The 18,154-nt window shown below is 34.1% G+C and overlaps 2 protein-coding genes across 4 annotated transcripts in view; one reads left to right on the plus strand and one right to left on the minus strand.

The window, feature by feature from the left end:
- The first annotated feature begins 578 nt into the window (after positions 1-578).
- On the plus strand, positions 579-11,580 carry LOC115890831 (zinc transporter ZIP9). Its single transcript, XM_030911179.1, has 7 exons — positions 579-861; positions 959-1,034; positions 5,525-5,661; positions 5,858-5,957; positions 10,814-10,934; positions 10,993-11,111; positions 11,165-11,580. The coding sequence occupies exons 1-7, from the start codon at positions 766-768 to the stop codon at positions 11,395-11,397; spliced, it is 882 nt and encodes a 293-aa protein (XP_030767039.1). The 5' UTR covers positions 579-765; the 3' UTR covers positions 11,398-11,580.
- A 1,195-nt stretch (positions 11,581-12,775) lies between these two features.
- LOC115890825 (acetyl-CoA carboxylase) overlaps positions 12,776-18,154 on the minus strand; it is an 87,681-nt gene continuing 82,302 nt past the window's right edge. For 2 of the 3 annotated variants that reach the window (XM_030911173.1, XM_030911172.1), the window contains exons 38-44: positions 17,916-18,029; positions 17,714-17,858; positions 17,458-17,637; positions 15,579-15,762; positions 15,351-15,521; positions 15,145-15,288; positions 13,232-13,601 (exon numbers count right to left, since the gene is read on the minus strand). In XM_030911173.1, coding sequence (XP_030767033.1) covers positions 13,482-13,601; positions 15,145-15,288; positions 15,351-15,521; positions 15,579-15,762; positions 17,458-17,637; positions 17,714-17,858; positions 17,916-18,029 — 1,058 coding nt within the window. In that variant the 3' untranslated portion in view covers positions 13,232-13,481. Of the gene's footprint in view, positions 13,602-15,144; positions 15,289-15,350; positions 15,522-15,578; positions 15,763-17,457; positions 17,638-17,713; positions 17,859-17,915; positions 18,030-18,154 lie in introns of all 3 variants that reach the window. The other variant, XM_030911171.1, reaches the window with a different exon arrangement.

Genomic DNA, 18,154 nt, shown 5'->3' on the forward strand with positions numbered 1-18,154 from the left:
TATATGTGTATAACAAGAAAAAAAATATTGATAATATTAAAGACGTGACAACATAGGCTGGATGAGGAAGGCTCGGTCGACTGTACCCAGAAGTAAACATGTGTACAAAAAAGGTTGTTTGTCCGCGTTGAGATGTAAATAGTGTAGTCTATATTTTATTTTAAGTCTATGGCCGTAACTGTGTGTTGTCGCTGAAAAAACTACGACACTGGTTACCATCTGGTTACTTTCTGTTGATGGAAACATGGAAACATCGCAAATGGCGGCGTGCGCGAGGATATGCGCGTAGCGTTCCCGCCAAAGCGAGTTAGCCTGCCGTGTGATTTATATGCCGTGGTATAGGTCTTAGTTCTGTTATCTGTGGATAGGTCGGAGAGAGAAATATGTGAAAATCTTAAAAATTAATTTCTTACCTTTTCAAAAATGTATTTAAAACCGTACCAAATCGTTCACTGATCACAACCATATCTAAACCGCCCACTTTTATTCCAAAAGAGTTCTTAAATCTGTGGTTAAGAATAGTTCATTTTTATTACACTTATCCTTAGTAGTTCATATGTTTATATTTCACTATTTACTATTTGACACATCACTAGTCTAGGTGGAAAATATAGGTTATGTCAGTTTTGTTTACGTGTAAAATGTTTAAAAAATGCATATAAGTTAAGCTTATTTGTATAATTTAGCTGACAAAGCTAAGAGATGTGGCTAGTTTGAAGACGAAGTTTTATTTTAATAAAATAAATGTCCTAATTAGAAGCTATAATGGAGGATGTTTCAATGTTATTTGCCTTGGCCATTGTAATGACCATTGGGTCTTTTTTGTCTGGAGCAATTCCTCTTTTCTTTACTTTTTCTGAGGTAACTATGTTGGTTCTAATGTATTTATTTAGTTTTGTGAATTGAAACATGTTTGTTTTAATTTTATTAATATATTTATGTTATAAATACTTTTTAGGACAAGTTGAAAAAAACTACAGTTTTTGGAGCTGGGCTATTAGTGGGGACAGCTTTAACTGTAATTATACCTGAAGGTATGTAATTATAATATGTACCCTATGACCGAAAAAAAATGATGACAGAGGAAAATGAGATGAAATCTTATATTCATTATACATTGGTTTTACAAAGTAGAAAATAATACCGTATAATCGAATAAAAACGGCGTCAGCGATGGCTATGAAATTAAGATCACTGTTATTTTATATGTAAATTTATATGGGAAATGTCATCGATCGTTATTTCCCAGCCAACTGGACTTCATTTTTTTTTATCATACTGTAGGTTTCTAATTTAATAAATTGTTTTTGAACAATTTATTGATTAATTTAATATAAATAGCAAATTTTGATTGTATCAGAATTGTGAAATTTTTCTTGATCTAAATATAAACATATCTCATTATCTAAAATTATTGGTGTAGACAATTATTGTGTAAGGTTGTTATTAAATTTAAACAAAGAAAACTTGAAACTTGTGGAGATGAAACGTTTTAGATTTGGTGTTAAAATTATTGGTGTAGACAATTATTGTGTAAGGTTGTTATTAAATTTAAACAAAGAAAACTTGAAACTTGTGGAGATGAAACGTTTTAGATTTGAAACTTGTGGAGATGAAACGTTTTAATATTATTCTATATAGAAGAATATTAAAGATAACATTACAGATAATAAACAGGTAAACAGATAAATGTAAATGTACGATTCTAATTAAGGAATCAAAAAAAGATGATCTAGTACAACATTTAAAGATATAACATCTGTAAGAATTAAAAGATATATTTAGCATGTATAAGACTTATTTTCGTATTTTAATCATAGGAACATGACTTTCCAAAGTTTATTAATTTATTCAACAACTCTCAAGAATAAAAAGTTCTAAATGTAGCTAAAAAATTATGATGGTTGATATGAACTAAATTAACAATAAATCAAGAATAAATAAATAAACAGATAAATTAAATGCAACATTATTTTAACTCCACCAAGAGTCAAAAAACACATGATAAAGTATAATATTTATTGATTTAATATTAGCTAGAATTAAAAAAATTTGCATAAATTAGAGTTCAGAATTAATTGAAAAATAATATTATAAATAATGAATAATATATACCTTTATAGCGGATTCATTTTTCAATATTAAAATACACACACTGGAAAAGTCTAGGGATATTACAATTTTATCCAGCCATCGTCAGTAATTTTATTATTTGCATTTCTGATATAATAAAATTAAAATAAACAAATAGTCTACAGGACGTATTGGAAATAAAAATGCGAAATTTACCGAATTTTTCAAATTTACCTTGATTTTTATTGAACTCAAAAAAATACACATATTTTTAATTTTATTCTAAGCTATGAATTAAAAAAAAAAGATAAAACCATTTTTACTTAATAAAGGGTATGGCCTCCTCTACTGTTCATTACAGCCCTACATCGTCTCTTCATGCTCCTGATCAGGTTGTCGATCTCTTCTTGAGGTACAGCCTGCCACGCTGCATTCACGGCCCGAACCAGATCCCTACGAGTTTCACGAGGCATACCCATTCTCAAAATTCTGCTTTGGGCCGCGTCCCGTACGTGCTCGATGGTGTTGAGGTCAGGAGATTGTGCCGGCCAGGGTAAGATGTTTAATTGATGAGCGTTGATAAACTCACTTACCACTCTGGCTGTATGAGGCCGTGCATTGTCATGCATGAGAATGAAGTTTCTCCCAAAATCATTGGCATATGGTAACACCACAGGCTCAAGAATTAAATCACGATATGTGATTCCTGTTAGAAACCTTTCAAGAAAAACGAGATCGGTTTTTCGGCATAACTGGACTCCTCCCCAGACCATAACTGTTCCACCTTGATAAGAGTGCACTTCCAGAACATGATCCAACCGAATAAGATTTCCCGGTTCTCTCCATACCCTAAGCCTTCTCTAAGCCGGATGAATTCCAAAGCGTGACTCATCCGTGAAGAGAATATTGGCCCATTGTTCATTTGACCACTGAACATGATCTTGAGCCCACAAATATCGTACCTCTCGATTTCCTCTCGTTAAGGGTTGAGTTCTCCAGGGGCGTCTGCTTCTTAAATTGACCTCTCTTAATCTATTGCGAACAGTGTCAGGACTAACGATTACATTATGTGTTTCCTGGAGAATTAAACTAAGTTCAGGTGCTGTAAGAGTCGGTCGGCGTCGAGCATTTAATAATTGTAAAAAATGATCTTGCTGAGGGGTAGTAATGCGATGTCGCCCTGTGTGCCTTTCAGGAACATCACCACTTTCACGGTAGCGTGCACTTAATCGCGATATTACACTTTGTGTTGTATTTAATGCTCTAACTACGTCGATTTGGCGCATTCCAGCTTCGAGCATACCCATGGCCCTTAGCATTTCGTTTCTGTTAAGATGTCTACGCTCCATAATGTCGTTTAATACTAAACAGAGTTATTTGAATGAATTCTGGCCAGTTATCATAAAAACATAGCCAGTACAGGTTAAATTCGAACAATTGATGCTAGGTGCTTTTTATACATTTGACAAAAAATGCACAAACACTTCTGCAAATATCCCAAATTTAGAAATAACTAGTGTGACTACTTCGTTTCAATCGAAGTAGAAAGAATCGGCCTACAAATATGTGGTTGTTTATTCAAAACATTTATTTTTAACCTTAATAAAATGATATCCCTAGATTTTTCCGGTGTGTGTATATATATAATAATGATCGATAATAATAAAAAACACGGCGTCAGCGCTGGCTATTATTATTATTACAAAAATAGTAGGCAGGTAAAACTCCATGAAACTATTGAATCGCATAACATATTTTTATCTATCATAGTAAAAAAAAATATTCCACTACCTACATTGAATTAAAAAAATAATAAATTTAAATTAAAATTAAGATCACCGTTTACAATCATATGAAGGGAATAGAAAATTGTTCCAGCTCTTCATTTTCATGTCTGTCTATTCTTAAACATATTGACATTGACACTTGTAGCATTTGTTGTCCTCCATTCACGCAGATGTGCCGCTCTGAACTGTTCAAGAACGCGATACTCTCACTCCATTCAGTTGAGTCATAAAGTTCAGAACTCTTCCGCGCCATATGAGGGCACCAGACTATTGCGCAGAGCTCCTTTCAGAACCGTTCTCGAGTAGCCAAGGGCGTAAAGCACTGGAACTTGAAGTTCGCGAATGGAGGACAGCAATTTACTGTCCTCCATTCACGCAGTTGTGCAGCTCTGAACTGTTCAAGACCGCGATACTCCCACTCCATTTGCTGTCCTCCATTCGCGAACTTCAAGTTCCAGTGCTTTACGCCCTGGGCTACTGGAGAACGGTTCTGAAAGGAGCTCTGCGCAATAGTCTGGTGCCTCCATATGGCGCGGAACAGTTCTGAACTTTATGACTCAATTGAATGGAGTGAGAGTATCGCGTTCTTGAACAGTTCAGAGCTGCACAACTGCGTGAATGGAGGACAGTAAATTGCTGTCCTCCATTCGCGAACTTTAAGTTACAGTTCTTTAGGTCCTGGGCTACTCGAGAACGGTTCTGAAAGGAGCTGGGGGCAATAGCCTGGTGCCTTCATATGGCGCGGAACAGTTCTGAACTTTATGACTCAATTGAATGGAATGAGAGTATCGCGTTATTGAACAGTTCAGAGCTGCACAACTGCGTGAATGGAGGACGGCAATTCAATTGAGTCATAAAGTTCAGAACTGTTCTGCGCCATATGGAGGCACCAGTCTATCGCGCACAGCTCCTTTCAGAACTGTTCTGAGTAGCCCGGGGCGTAAAGCTCTTGAACTTGAAATTCGCGAATGGAGGACAGCAATTTACTGTATCATACTGTTCCAGCTACACATTACTCTATTTGTAATGAAGCTTAAGAGACTATTACAGCGTTATTATCCAATTTTCTGTTATATCCTCTAAGGTTGCGCGTTTCACTGATATGGAAGATGTTCATGATGCATCCATATGCTGTCCTCCATTGGCGAATTTCAAGTTTCAGAGCTTTACGCCCTGGGCTACTCAGAACAGTTCTGAAAGGAGCTAGACTGGGTGCGCGATAGACTGGTGCGCGATAGACTGGTACCTTCATATGGCGCGGAACAGTTTTGAACTTTATGACTCAATTGAATGGAGTGAGAGTATCGCGTTCTTGAACAGTTCAGAGCTGCACAATTGCGTGAATGGGGGACAGTAATCGTAGCGACTTGCGATCTTGAAAGCCTACTCTTTTATTAGGTAGATCATTGTGTTAGCTTGTTTGACTATGCGATGATATGACTTTTGACTATCATGTGATACTCCCACTTCATATTTTCCGCAATTTCAATGCCTAGTAGATCTTTGTGATGTTGATCTATGAAATGAAAATTGCTGTCATTTTATATGTAAAATTATATAGGGAATGTCATCTATCGTCATTTCTAAGTCAACTGGACTGGTTTTTTTCGATCATAAGGTATTATGTACAGACTAATATAGTATAAAAAAACTCTTTATTGCAGGTGTAAGGTCTATAATATCCGAACAGCAAATAGCTCGAGCTCAAAATCAGTCAGACACTCACGCACATAACGATCCTTTATCTGTGATAGGTATTAGCTTAGTTGTTGGATTTATATTTATGTTAGTTATTGACCAAGTAAGTAGAAATATAAATAAATTTTATTTAAATATGTCTTAAGCTTAAGGTTAAAAATATACTTAAACACTATATCAAATGAATTATAATATAATATGGTTATTTGTTGTTAATCTCATGATACAAATACCTATAACTGTTATGCTATAACTAATGTTTGTGGCGTCACGTGGATTACACATTATTTTTTAATTAGGTATCTCAGAACAGAAATGACAATGTCAACCCTTCTGAAAGAAAAGCAACCGCAACAATAGGGTTAGTGGTTCATGCTGCAGCTGATGGTGTAGCATTAGGTTTGTATTAAATTATTATTGTTAATTTTAAACTCAATAATAATAATAAATAATGGCGGAATGCGATCAAAGTAATCAAAGATGGTAATTTTTTTTACAGTGGTAAAGAGATGTGAGTTCAAGTTAATTAAGAGAGAATAGTATTTTAAACTATTTGAGCTATTTTTATAAAAATTAAATGGAAAATAATAAAATATTAATATACCTAAAAAGTGTAAATAATAAAATATTAATATACCTGGAATATCAAATATTCATAGTACAAAGTCTCTAGCCTAGGTTTTTAAGTGAGTCATAGTGTTACCATACACTATGCTAACTCGAAAAATAGTTATGTGAGAAGGAATATGTACAGGGTGGTGCGAATTTTATTTAGGAAACTTCGGCATCGTATTCGGCAGATAAAAATAAGTAAAAAAGTTAGAAATTAATGTCCTAAAATGCTTCGTTTCGGAGATACAGTGTGTAAAAATTTAATTTTTATTTCGTTATTTTTCCAAATAATTTCTGAAGTAACGTCAATATTTGAATGAAAATTATTGGGGTATGGGTGTTCTTTATATGAGAAATTTGGTTTCGATGTCAATATGACTCCTACTTGAAAGGGACATCATCTACATGTTTCTTAATTGATTTGAAGTGTAGTAACTTTTCGTCCGTACCTGTATAAAACTACTGAGCGAAAAAAAATATATTTCCGTGATTTATTACGTAAAAAACGTTTCATGGTAAAAATCGCTACGAGCAACGGTTTTCAAGGTATTTACAGTGGAAATAGTCAATACAGGTCCATAACTGATAAAAATTATACATGTTGACTGGATTGTAACTAGTCTGAAATAATAAATTTGTGAAATTTATATTTTTTTAGACTAATTATGATTTTTTTAGAAAAAAAATACGATAAAACAGTTTCTGTCGTTTCTGTTGAATATTTGACACATAAACATTTTAAATTTATTATTTCAGACTAGTGATGTGTCGGTATTTGAGTAACGCGTGTGAGACTCCCCCGTTTTTGAGAAAGCTCACGGACGCCGAGTTGCCTTGGTTCGGTTCCTCGGGCGCCACCCCCAACGTTTAAAGTGTTTGAGAGACCACTAGTGCCAATACGGGTAGCTTTTATACAGTGGAGATACCAGGGAGTGATGAGATGAAAAGAAAATAAAACACAATTAACCATAACGTGACACTAGGTTTTTATTTAATAAATTACTTATGTACAAAAGTAATCAAAGAAAGTTCGCGTTCTCTAATTGTAACAATAATAAAAATAAAACAAATGTTCAGTACCTCGTAGCACAAGATTTACACTAACAACCGTGTGCCTCTAGAGTTTTGATCGATTAATCCCGATACGTAACTCTCTGACTTCTGATTCTATCACGCGAATTCAAAACGCGTTCCCGAAATTACGTTCTATTAAATAAGACGACGCGAGTTCCTGATCGGCGTCGAATTTAGCGGCGTCCTAATGAACATAGACACGTAGATACCGGAGCAACACACTCTACTACGACGCGACTCTCTAAACGGCGGCGACGTCGTTACAGGCGTCCCGATGGTCACAGCTAAATATTTATCGGAACGGCGTCCGTTTTGACAGCGAAACACGGACCTCGGATCGGTGTCGGAGTTAAAAGCGTCCCGTGATACATAAACGCGAGTCCTGGATCGATCCCGAAGTTAACAGCGTCCCGAGGGATACACAAATGCGAGTCCTGGATTGATCGCGAAGTTAACAGCGTCCTGTGGGATACGCAAACGTGGGTCCTGGATCGATCGCGAAGTTAACAGCGTCCCGAGGGATACACAAATGCGAGTCCCGGATCTATCGCGAAGTTAACAGCGTCCCGAGGGATATACAAATGCGAGTCCCGGATCTATCGCGAAGTTAACAGCGTCCCGAGGGATATACAAATGCGAGTCCCGGATCTATCGCGAAGTTAACAGCGTCCCGAGGGATATACAAATGCGAGTCCCGGATCTATCGTGAAGTTAACAGCGTCCCGAGGGATATACAAATGCGAGTCCCGGATCGACGTTGACGTTAGCGACGTCTCGGCGAGTTGTACGTCGTTCGGATGAGCGCAGCCCGCACACACACCGCCCGGTCAGGACAGCCTCGGGATTTCGACGAGATCCCGTCCAGCGTCACTGAAGCAGGGTGTCGTCCGGACGACACACCTAGAAAAATACGGGAGCTACAAAACCAGCTTCGGGATTTGGGCGAGATCTTGTTCTAGCTCCATGAACATTCGCGACTCGTGCGTGTACTGAACTACCCCGACTGTCCCTTAAGAAGATGAATTAATTATTAGCCCGTAATTAGCTTTCCCCGAGAGATACACTGAACCGGAGCAGATGTCCAACCAAACCAAACCTTTAAAAGAAAAGGACATCGTTCCTGGCGACCTGCCCGTAGCACAGCGTAGTCCCTTTCTGCCTGCTCGGCAATCCTGGCAATTTTAATATTAATGAAGAAAACTACGAACTCTCGTCTCATCAACCGAAGGATACGTCAGACCGGAGCAGATGTCAGACAACCTTTAAAAGAAAAGGACATCGTTCCTGGCGACCTGCCCGTAGCACAACATAGTCCCTCCTTGCCTGGTCGGCAATGGTTGTTCTCCCGCGCTTTTAATATCCTAACAATCCCGTCAACTAACTCCCTTATCCCTATAACACGTCCAGGTAGTCGAGTAAACGCTTAATAACTATAAAAATAATACGACCTACCCTCAATCACTTTGGCAGTGGGTGCTTACCTTATACAGTGCGGCGACAGGCGGCTGGCAGCAGGACACTTGGCAGGGCACTCCGGACTCGAACCTCACTGTTTTGCGTGCGACCACAAACTAACTAACTGGAGTTGCTGCAGCCAAGGTACTCGACTGACGCTCCCCTCCACTCAACCTGCACTAGCAGAGTAGGGCGAGCGGCGCAAACGTTTCGGTTTTTCGCATTAAACTATAGCGACCAAAACCGATCAAAACTCTCTTACAAAATGGCAATTAAATATTTAACTTATTTAATTCAACAATAGGAACACTAATGAAGTTCATTACAATAATGAGTTAACAATAAAATACATTGACTGTCATTATTAAAAGAGAATGAAGTCTCTATTATTATAGTATAATATTAACACAATATACAGGGTGTCCTAGAAATTTCATTAACTTCATTACACGCGATTTTGGAGCGGTATTTTTTTGTAACGTCGTGTCGCGCTCCACAACGCATCAGGAACCTGTTACTGAAGAACGACGATCATAATGACGACAAAATTATAAATGATTTATAATTTGCAAATAAATTATCTATAATCGCGACGTGTTTAGCTCCAGCCGTCGCGATTTCGTCGGTCGCCAACAGTAGTATCTCCAACTGGTATGTTCGTAGCGCCGCGCGATCTCGATCGGGACGTGTTCGCTCCAGCCGTCGCGCTCCTAGAGTTGTAGTTACCTGTCGCGAACAGAAGTAACTGCTGCAACTGATTATCGACGCTCGACCTCGGCGGCCACGTACTTCGTTCCAGCAGTCGCTGGAAGCCTTCTAGTGTTTCGGTTTTCCTGTCGCGATTTGGTCGGTTACTATTGGCGTTGGTGCTCCCGTAGCCGTCGCTACGTTACTTTCGAAATAGCGATTTTTGGTATGTACTAGGCATGGTATAAAATAATGTTGTTTGAAAGATGAAACGCAAAAGCAAATAAAATAAAATAAAATTATTTTATTTGCTTTTATACATGTATATAAGTTTTATTGTTTATATCTATTTTTAAGGTTAGGTTAGACCAATAAACAATTTTTTTGACAGTGGTTTGGACTTTGTTCTTGATTTTAACATTAAATATATTATATTGCAATACACATAAATATGACCCGTTCATTTTATTTAAACGAAAATTAACAAAGAAAAAAAAATAACAAGGAATGTCATCGATTTTCTAAAAAAGAGATAGATTGGCTATACACGATTATAAACTCGATATTTGGAAAATGAGTGGCGGATAAAAGTTACATTAATCTACAAATATAGATAAGTTAGATATATTTTTAGCGAGGACCGCAACAGTTTGGAAGTCGGAACCTCGGTTACAAAATCGCGGTATTTTGTCGCGGTATTTTTCTGGAACGGTCGCTATTTGCTGTCCTTCTTTCACGCAGTTGAGCAGCTCTGAACTGTTCAAGAACGCGATACTCTCACTCCATTCAATTGAGTCATAAAGCTCCAGAACTGTTCCGCGCCATATGGAGGCACCAGGCTATCGCGCACCGCTCCTTTCAGAACCGTTCTCGAGTAACCCCAGGGCGTAAAGCCTGGAACTCGAAGTTCGCGAATTGAGGACAGCAATTGTAACGCGACTCACGGGGAACCGGTATTCCCATCACTATTTCAGACTAATAACTAATCCAGTCAACAGGTAAAAATTTTATCATATTATGACATGTATTGACTATTTCGGTTTCAAATATCTGGGGAACCATTACTCATAGCGATTTTTCCCAAGAGACCATTTTTACGTAAAAAATGACAGAATATATGTATATTATATTTTTTTACTCAATAGCGTACTACAGGTACAGACGAAAAGTAATTATTCTTCTAAACCTTTTTAAAGTTTTAAACTGTTAAAAAAAAGTAGTAGTAAAAAAGTGAAGGTGGCGACTCCTACAAGTAGGAGTCATACTGACATCGAATTTCTCATGTTAAAAAATACCCAGACATCAAGTTTCTCGAATACAATTCTTACCATTCTCTGTATACAAAGAATATTGATTTCATTTTCGTATAATGCTATTTAATTAGATAAACCCTATGGATTTGTCTTCTTACTATTATTCTTATTTAGGTGCAGCAGCCACGACTAGCCATACAGAGGTGGAAATTATAATATTTTTGGCAATAATGTTACATAAAGCACCGGCCGCCTTTGGACTAGTCACTTTTCTAATGCATGAAGGCTTAGAGAGGTATGAATACAAGCATTGCTTTTATATTCTATAATTTTTTTACATCTTTAAATTGTAGACAGAGAATTAGAAAGCATTTGCTAATATTTTCATTAGCCGCACCAATCTTAACAATAGTAACGTATTTTGGAATTGGTCAAAAGCAGAAAGAAACTCTGAATTCGTTTAACGCGACTGGTAGTAATTAATTAAATTTAATAAATCTTAAAATAAAAATTGTATTATTTTAGGTATTGCCATGCTTTTTTCAGCAGGGACATTTTTATATGTAGCAACGGTACATGTTTTAGCAGACTTACTGCATAAATCACAACATGATAGCTCCTATACTAAACTGCCTCAAGTAGAATCAGGTAAAACGAACCCATCGCACTCAGCTGGTGCTCTGTCTTTTACAGAATTAATATATTTGGTAGTTGGATGTATATGTCCTTTAATAATATCACTAGGACATCGTGATTAGTAGTTGTTAGTAGAATTAATGATTATAATAAACCGAAGGTTGTTATACTAAGGATAAGAGATGTATAATATGTAATGAGGATAAAAAAAATATTTATAAATTACGTAAAAAACTATTTTCAAATTGTCTAAGAGCTAGCAACGTTTTCGAGAAAGTATTTTAAGACGTCTGGCTCTTTGATATATCTTCTACTATGCTCTCTGGAACAGCATGCGGCCCGTCTGTTTGCCGATACCCGTTGCGTTCACTGCTGCGCATCGGAAGATCCTATATTTTTTTTTAATTTAGTCCTATAAATTCTAGTACTGAATATAAATCGAATATGTCTCCATAGCGCAGTGCGTAGAGTTTCCGCCTATGAACCGATGATTCAGAGTTCGAATCCGGGTCAGGGCAAAGACTTTTATTTTATTTTCGTTTATATTCTGATAGTAAAGTATTAAATAATTCTGGTGATTAAAAAAAAACAAATATTTAATACTTTACTTACTAGAATATAAACGAAAATAAAATAAAAAAGTATTTGTCCTGACCCGGATTCGAACTCTGAATACTCGGTTCGTAGTCGGAAACTCTACGCACTGCGCTATCGAGACATGTTCGATTTATATTCAATACTAGAATTTAAAGGACTAATAATAATAATGTAGGCAACGCAACGTTTACCGGCAGCCAGACGGGCCGCATGCTGTTCTAGAGAGCATAGTAAAAGATATATCACAGAGCCAGACGTCTTAAAATACTTGTTTTTCCGACGTTGCTAGCTCTCGTACTATAACAAATTAGACTAATTTCGCGTTCATAATGTGTGTTAAATATAAAAATATTTACTAAAAGTAACTTTGACATTCCTTAAGTTATTGAACATCTATAAATTATTATTTATAGATGAGATATATTATGAAATGTAATTTTATAAAAGCTGGAATTTATATAGTTCCTTTCAACTGGCTGTTTTAAAACAGAGATGAGTGAATTGTTTCCAAACTCTTTGTTAAACAGAGACTTATCAAATAAGTTACTAAAAAATTGTATTCTAGTCAAAATGCACAAGATACAAATCATTAACATGAAGTTGTACAAAAAAAATCTAGATTATTGTACTAAATAAAATATTTTCAGTTGGTTTGAAATCTACAATACTTCGAAAATCTCATTCTCTGTCAAAAAGCAGTTATGTGATGTATAGATTGTATCTTTATTTTTATATTATAAAACAGTTTTTAGTTATTATTATTCTATACTTTGCTATCAGATATTTATATATATAACCATTTATGTATATCATTATTGTATATTTCTTGTAAATTAATACATTGTTTGACTTTTTCAGATTACTTATATATATATTTTCAGTTGGGATCAATTAAAACAAGCCAAAATATTAAACTTTTTATTATAAATAATAAGTAATTAACAAAAAGGTAACAACAAAATCCTTAACAGCCATTTATATTATAAAGAACAAATAAATAAATACAAGAATATTTATTACAATTCAAACAAAGACAAAAGTATCCAAAACAGAAGTTAATGTAAATATTTAGGGATTGTTCGTGGATAGGAAAGTAAATATTAAACTTACGAAAATAAATAAAATATACTCTTTTCTGTACAATTATTTAACAACTTTTTTAAAAGTTATAAAAATAGGCCAATTATATTTTCTATACTTTTGCTAGGAATACTTCTTTAGACTATATAGGATTTTATAAATCAATCAATGTGATTTTGTGCGGTACTAACTTTTATATTAAAATATAAACTGTCATTTACAGAAAAGTAACTTTTCTTTTGAGTGAAGAGAGGCGTTAAACATATTCATTAATTTGTACTTAGTTTTGTAATATTACCTATTAAAGTACCTATTTATATATAATAATTTAGTCTATTCTTAGAAATTTACAATATTTAAATATTGGTATAAAATAGCCAATCACATAATAATTACTGAATATATACAGTAATGTAATAAATATTATTACAGATTAAAATCCCTCATAAGTAAAAAGGTTATTTTTTAATTACATCGAAATCTATCAGATCTGTCATTTTTTTTTCATATCCTCATATCATAAAAATGTCTAATCAATGTTTTCTAATGATCCAAGTAGAGATAGTTTTCGTATCACCTCTGCCTTTTGATTATCGTTTAGTTTTTCAATTAAGACGTCAACTGCATCAAGTGTCATATCAGGACATTCCTATAAAATATAAGTTATTTAATTTGTGCAGACAAAGAATATACAGGGTGGTGCCTCTCATACGCCGCGGAGGCTCCAAGAAGAACGATAGTTTGTATTGAAATGAAATTCTGTGAGCATATATGAGCATATTCAAATCACCTTTTAAAAATATGGAGAGGGTGTCCCCAAAAAAAGTTACATATCAAAGTTGTGTTTTTTGTAATGGAACACCCAATATATTAATTGACTTTCGGATTCTGGGAGAAAAATAAAGGTGAGTTTTTTAAGAGAAGTATATGACTAAAATGTGAAGTTTTTGACATATTTAACATTTTCTAGAAATAAAGAAAAAAATTTAAATTACAATAAAAGCTACCTAAATTGGAATTTACCCCGTATAGCCTTTATATTATAGTATTTTATATATAGTACTTTAAATCAAATTAAAACTTGATTCCTACCCCTTAAACAAAAGATTTTCCTAGATATTTTCATTTACATGATTTGATCTGAGTAGATCTTTATTATTTGATAAAATCTAGTTGGCTTTGATATGTCTGATGTTACTTCAACAAGCTGTCTAATTAGTCCAACTTTACCAACTAATTATCATTTTGTGTCACAAAAAAAAATTCTCAGAAATTTGCAGAAAATGCAAACTTATCCTACATTAGAGAGAATTAATATGATTTTATTAGTTGGTGAATGCAGTTTGCATTCACCAATTAATAGAATACTTAAATGCACATGGTTTTTTCTAGTCTGGGTTTTTTATGGGGTTTATGGGGATATGTTAAAGACAGTGTTTACAAAACTCGACCATTAATAACCATATTTTGACCATATTGTAGCTGCTTTTCGAGGTAGAACTCCACATATGCCTTTTAAAATGAAAAGATCCTTTTGAAAAGACAATCATTTTATACAGTTAACAGGAAAGGAAGCATTTTGAGTATTTGACTTCATCTAGCTAATTTTTGTCCCATAATTATAGGTTTATATCTAGTTTTAATTCTGTAATAATTAAAATATGTTTTTACGTTTAACAACGTGTATCTTTTTACTACCGTTGAGTATTTTACTCTGCAATCTTTAGTTTTTGTTAAATTAACAAAAGGTATATCACACAGCCACCTTAGATTTCTTCCAATAATAAAGATCTACTTACGCAAAATCATAAAAATTAAAATATCTAAGAAAATCTGTCTGAGGGGTAGGCAACCTTAATAATATTTGAAGATATATAAATTCCCCATTGAACAGCGGAAAAATATACTGGGTGTTCCATTTAAAATAAAGTAGTAAGTTGCTTTTAAAAGTGACTAATGTTCCATATTAATTTTGGTTCACCCTGTATAACTTTTCGGGTCAAATTTCAATTTGGTTTAACGTACAATGGTTACTGTAATTAAATATCAGGCTATACAAGGTCAACTAAAATTTAGGTAGCTGTTAGGTGCTCTAATTTGATCTACTTTGTATCTCTTGGCGTTTCTGAGACGCCATCGCCAGTGCTGAGAGTTGAATTTGAAAAACCCAGTATATTAGGATGAATACTTACTTCTAATAATTCTTTAATTTGACTTAAACCCGAATCCTTTTTAACAGCATGGATGTTATGACTAATGATTGATTTTTCAGCTGGCCTACTTAATTGATCTTCTAACCATTCTACTACCACTTCATTTTTGTCCCACTTGTAACTCTTTAAAATTAAATAAAAAAGTTAATTTATATTGCCATTTGAAGTTATCCAAATTAACTTACTTCTGTTGCTCCTTTATCTTCTATAAACCATCTCCTTAACATAGCTTCACTTTGTCCTAAGGCAATTTCAGGTTGAGCTTCTAAGAGAGCTTTTACAATTCGATCTTGAAGTAATCTTCTTCTTAGCCTCCAGTAAAAGTGATTTCGTGCTTTTTTCCATGGCACAATTTCCTGTAATTAACTTACAGTCTTAATCATTATAAAAAAAATAAACAAACTAGAACTCACAGAAATTGCACCTTTTTCAAGCATTCTTTCGGGTGTATCATGGAGATCGGCAAAATGCAATGAAACTTGATGATACATAGGAACTAAAAGATTTTCCCTTTCTTTTACTTTTTGTTCTAATTCTTTAATTTCTTTCGGTTTTTCTCTTTCCGGCACTGGTTGGCCAGGTGTTATACTTGAAGATCTGCAGTTAATATAATACAAATATTACATACAAATATTGTAACGAATAAAATATACAGGGTGAATTTTTAAAACGTGACAAAGTATTGCAATGCTATGGTGTGGATTCTGTTAATAATATCTATAAGATTTTATTACAATTTACATTACAACACATTAGTCACATAAAATGTTTTATAGAAATATTTTTGTTATTTATATATCGTTTTGTAAATTTAAAAAACACCCTGTATATAATGTGTGTAAAATAAAGTATATACAGGGTGGTCCGAACTGTATTCCGGAAACTTCGGCAACATATTCTGCAGATAAAAATAAGTAAAAAAGTTCTTATAAGTGTATGTCTTAAAATGCTTAGTTTCGGAAATACAGGGTGTAGAAATTTCATTTTTGTTTCGATTTTTTCCAAATAATTTCTGGAGTAACGTCAATATTTAGATGAAAATTGGTGTCTGGAAGTTTTTTTGACATGAGAAATTTGATTTCGATGTCAATATGGCTCCTACTTGTAGAGGGCGCCACCTATCATATTTTTTAACTGGTTTGAAGAGTAATAACTTTTCGTTCGTACCTGCATAAAACTAGATAGTTAAAAAATATACATTTACGACGTTTTTTACGTAAAAAAGGTCTCTGGGTAAAAATCGCTACGAGTAATGGTTCTCGAGATATTTGGAATCGAAATTACCAATACCTGTCATCATTAAACATGTTGACTAAATAGTTATTAGACTAAAATCATAAATTTGAAATGTTTTTAGTTGGTTTGGTTGTTTTATCATCATTTTTTCGAAGAAAAGTTTATGATTAGTTTAAAAAAATAAAAAGTTCCCAAATTTCTCATTTCAGTCAAATAACTATTTACTCAACATGTTTATTTTTAGTCAATAATGACATGTATTGACTATTTTGTTATTGTAAATATCTTGAGAACGGTTGCTCGTAGCGATTTTTACCAAGAGACATTTTTTAAAATCACGGAAATGTATATTTTTTCACTCAGTAGTTTTATACAGGTACGGACAAAAAGTTATTACTCTTTAAAACAGCTAAAACACATGTAGGTGGCGCTCCCTACGAATAGGAGTCATATTGACATCAAAATCAAATTTCTCATGTCAAAAGACTCCCAAACACCAATTTTTATACAAATATTGACGTTTCTTCAGAAATTATTTGGAAAAAATCGAAATAAAAATGAAACTCTACACCCTGTATCTCCGAAACTAAGCATTTTAGGACATACAATTATATGAACTTTTTTACTTATTTTTATCAGTAAAATAAGTTTCCGGAATACAGTTTGGACCACCCTGTATACAGGGTGTATCTTAATAAGTGCAAATATTTTTAAGAGTGGTATATTTCGACCCCAGAACACGTCCATGAGTTTATTCGCGAAAATATTTTATTAAAAATTTGAAATTTTTTGAAAAATTATTTGGATTTTTTTTAATTAGATAAAAAATATAATGTCTTCATCATATGGCAACATAGGTAGTAGATTAAATTTACAAGAAAGAAAACCTATCCAGTGTTTTTTTTTAATTTTTAAAGTAAAATATCTCAGTTATTTTGGACTTATTTGAAAAAAAAAAGAAAATATGCTTCATTTGTCGAGATCTACCAGCCCTGAAAATATTCGCACTTATTTAAGACACCCTGTATATATAACAATTTATAGGTGTAATTGTACCTTTCTCTGACGGGCTGTGCATCTTGGAACTTCTTAATTTGTTCTCCCAGATCTTTCAACACTGGGTCTAATCTGTGCATCGTTTTAAGTAAATCCTTCTTTTTGTACTTAACCTCCACAATACCTTCTGGTTCAAGAACACCACCTCTAGCTATGGGGTCTGCATACATCTCCATATATCTACAAAAAATATTTATATATTTATATAAAGTAATAAGGAATTCATTTTAATTCTTCAACTGTATAAAATATTAACCTAGAATTAATTGTGGGATCTACTACAGCCCATGCTCCTCCTCTCAGTTCGCCATTAGGGGGAATATATACAATAATAGGTTGTGTATATCTTCTCAGTCCATCAACAATATAGGCACCAAATTTCATGATTTCTTCATACATATCTATAAGAACAAAATATTGTACCTATACTGCTGAAATATGTTATGGTCAAACATTACCTTTCATTCCTCCACTAAAACCTCTCCAATTGGCAAAAATGAATAATGGCAGATCTTCTCTAGAAAAGTCTTGGATAGCTTGAGCAGTTTTGTAAGCAGAATCAGGAAACCATACTATAAATTTAAAGTAGGATATTTTTAGAATAAGATTATTACTCTAGTATTATACAGGGTGGTTCTAACTGTATTCCGGAAACTTCGGCAGCATATTCTGCAGATCAAAATAAGTAAAAAAGTTC

Source organism: Sitophilus oryzae, unplaced genomic scaffold, assembly GCF_002938485.1.
Source record: "Sitophilus oryzae breed Bouriz unplaced genomic scaffold, Soryzae_2.0 scaffold_929_pilon_pilon, whole genome shotgun sequence".
Classification (NCBI taxonomy): Eukaryota; Metazoa; Arthropoda; class Insecta; order Coleoptera; family Curculionidae; genus Sitophilus; species Sitophilus oryzae.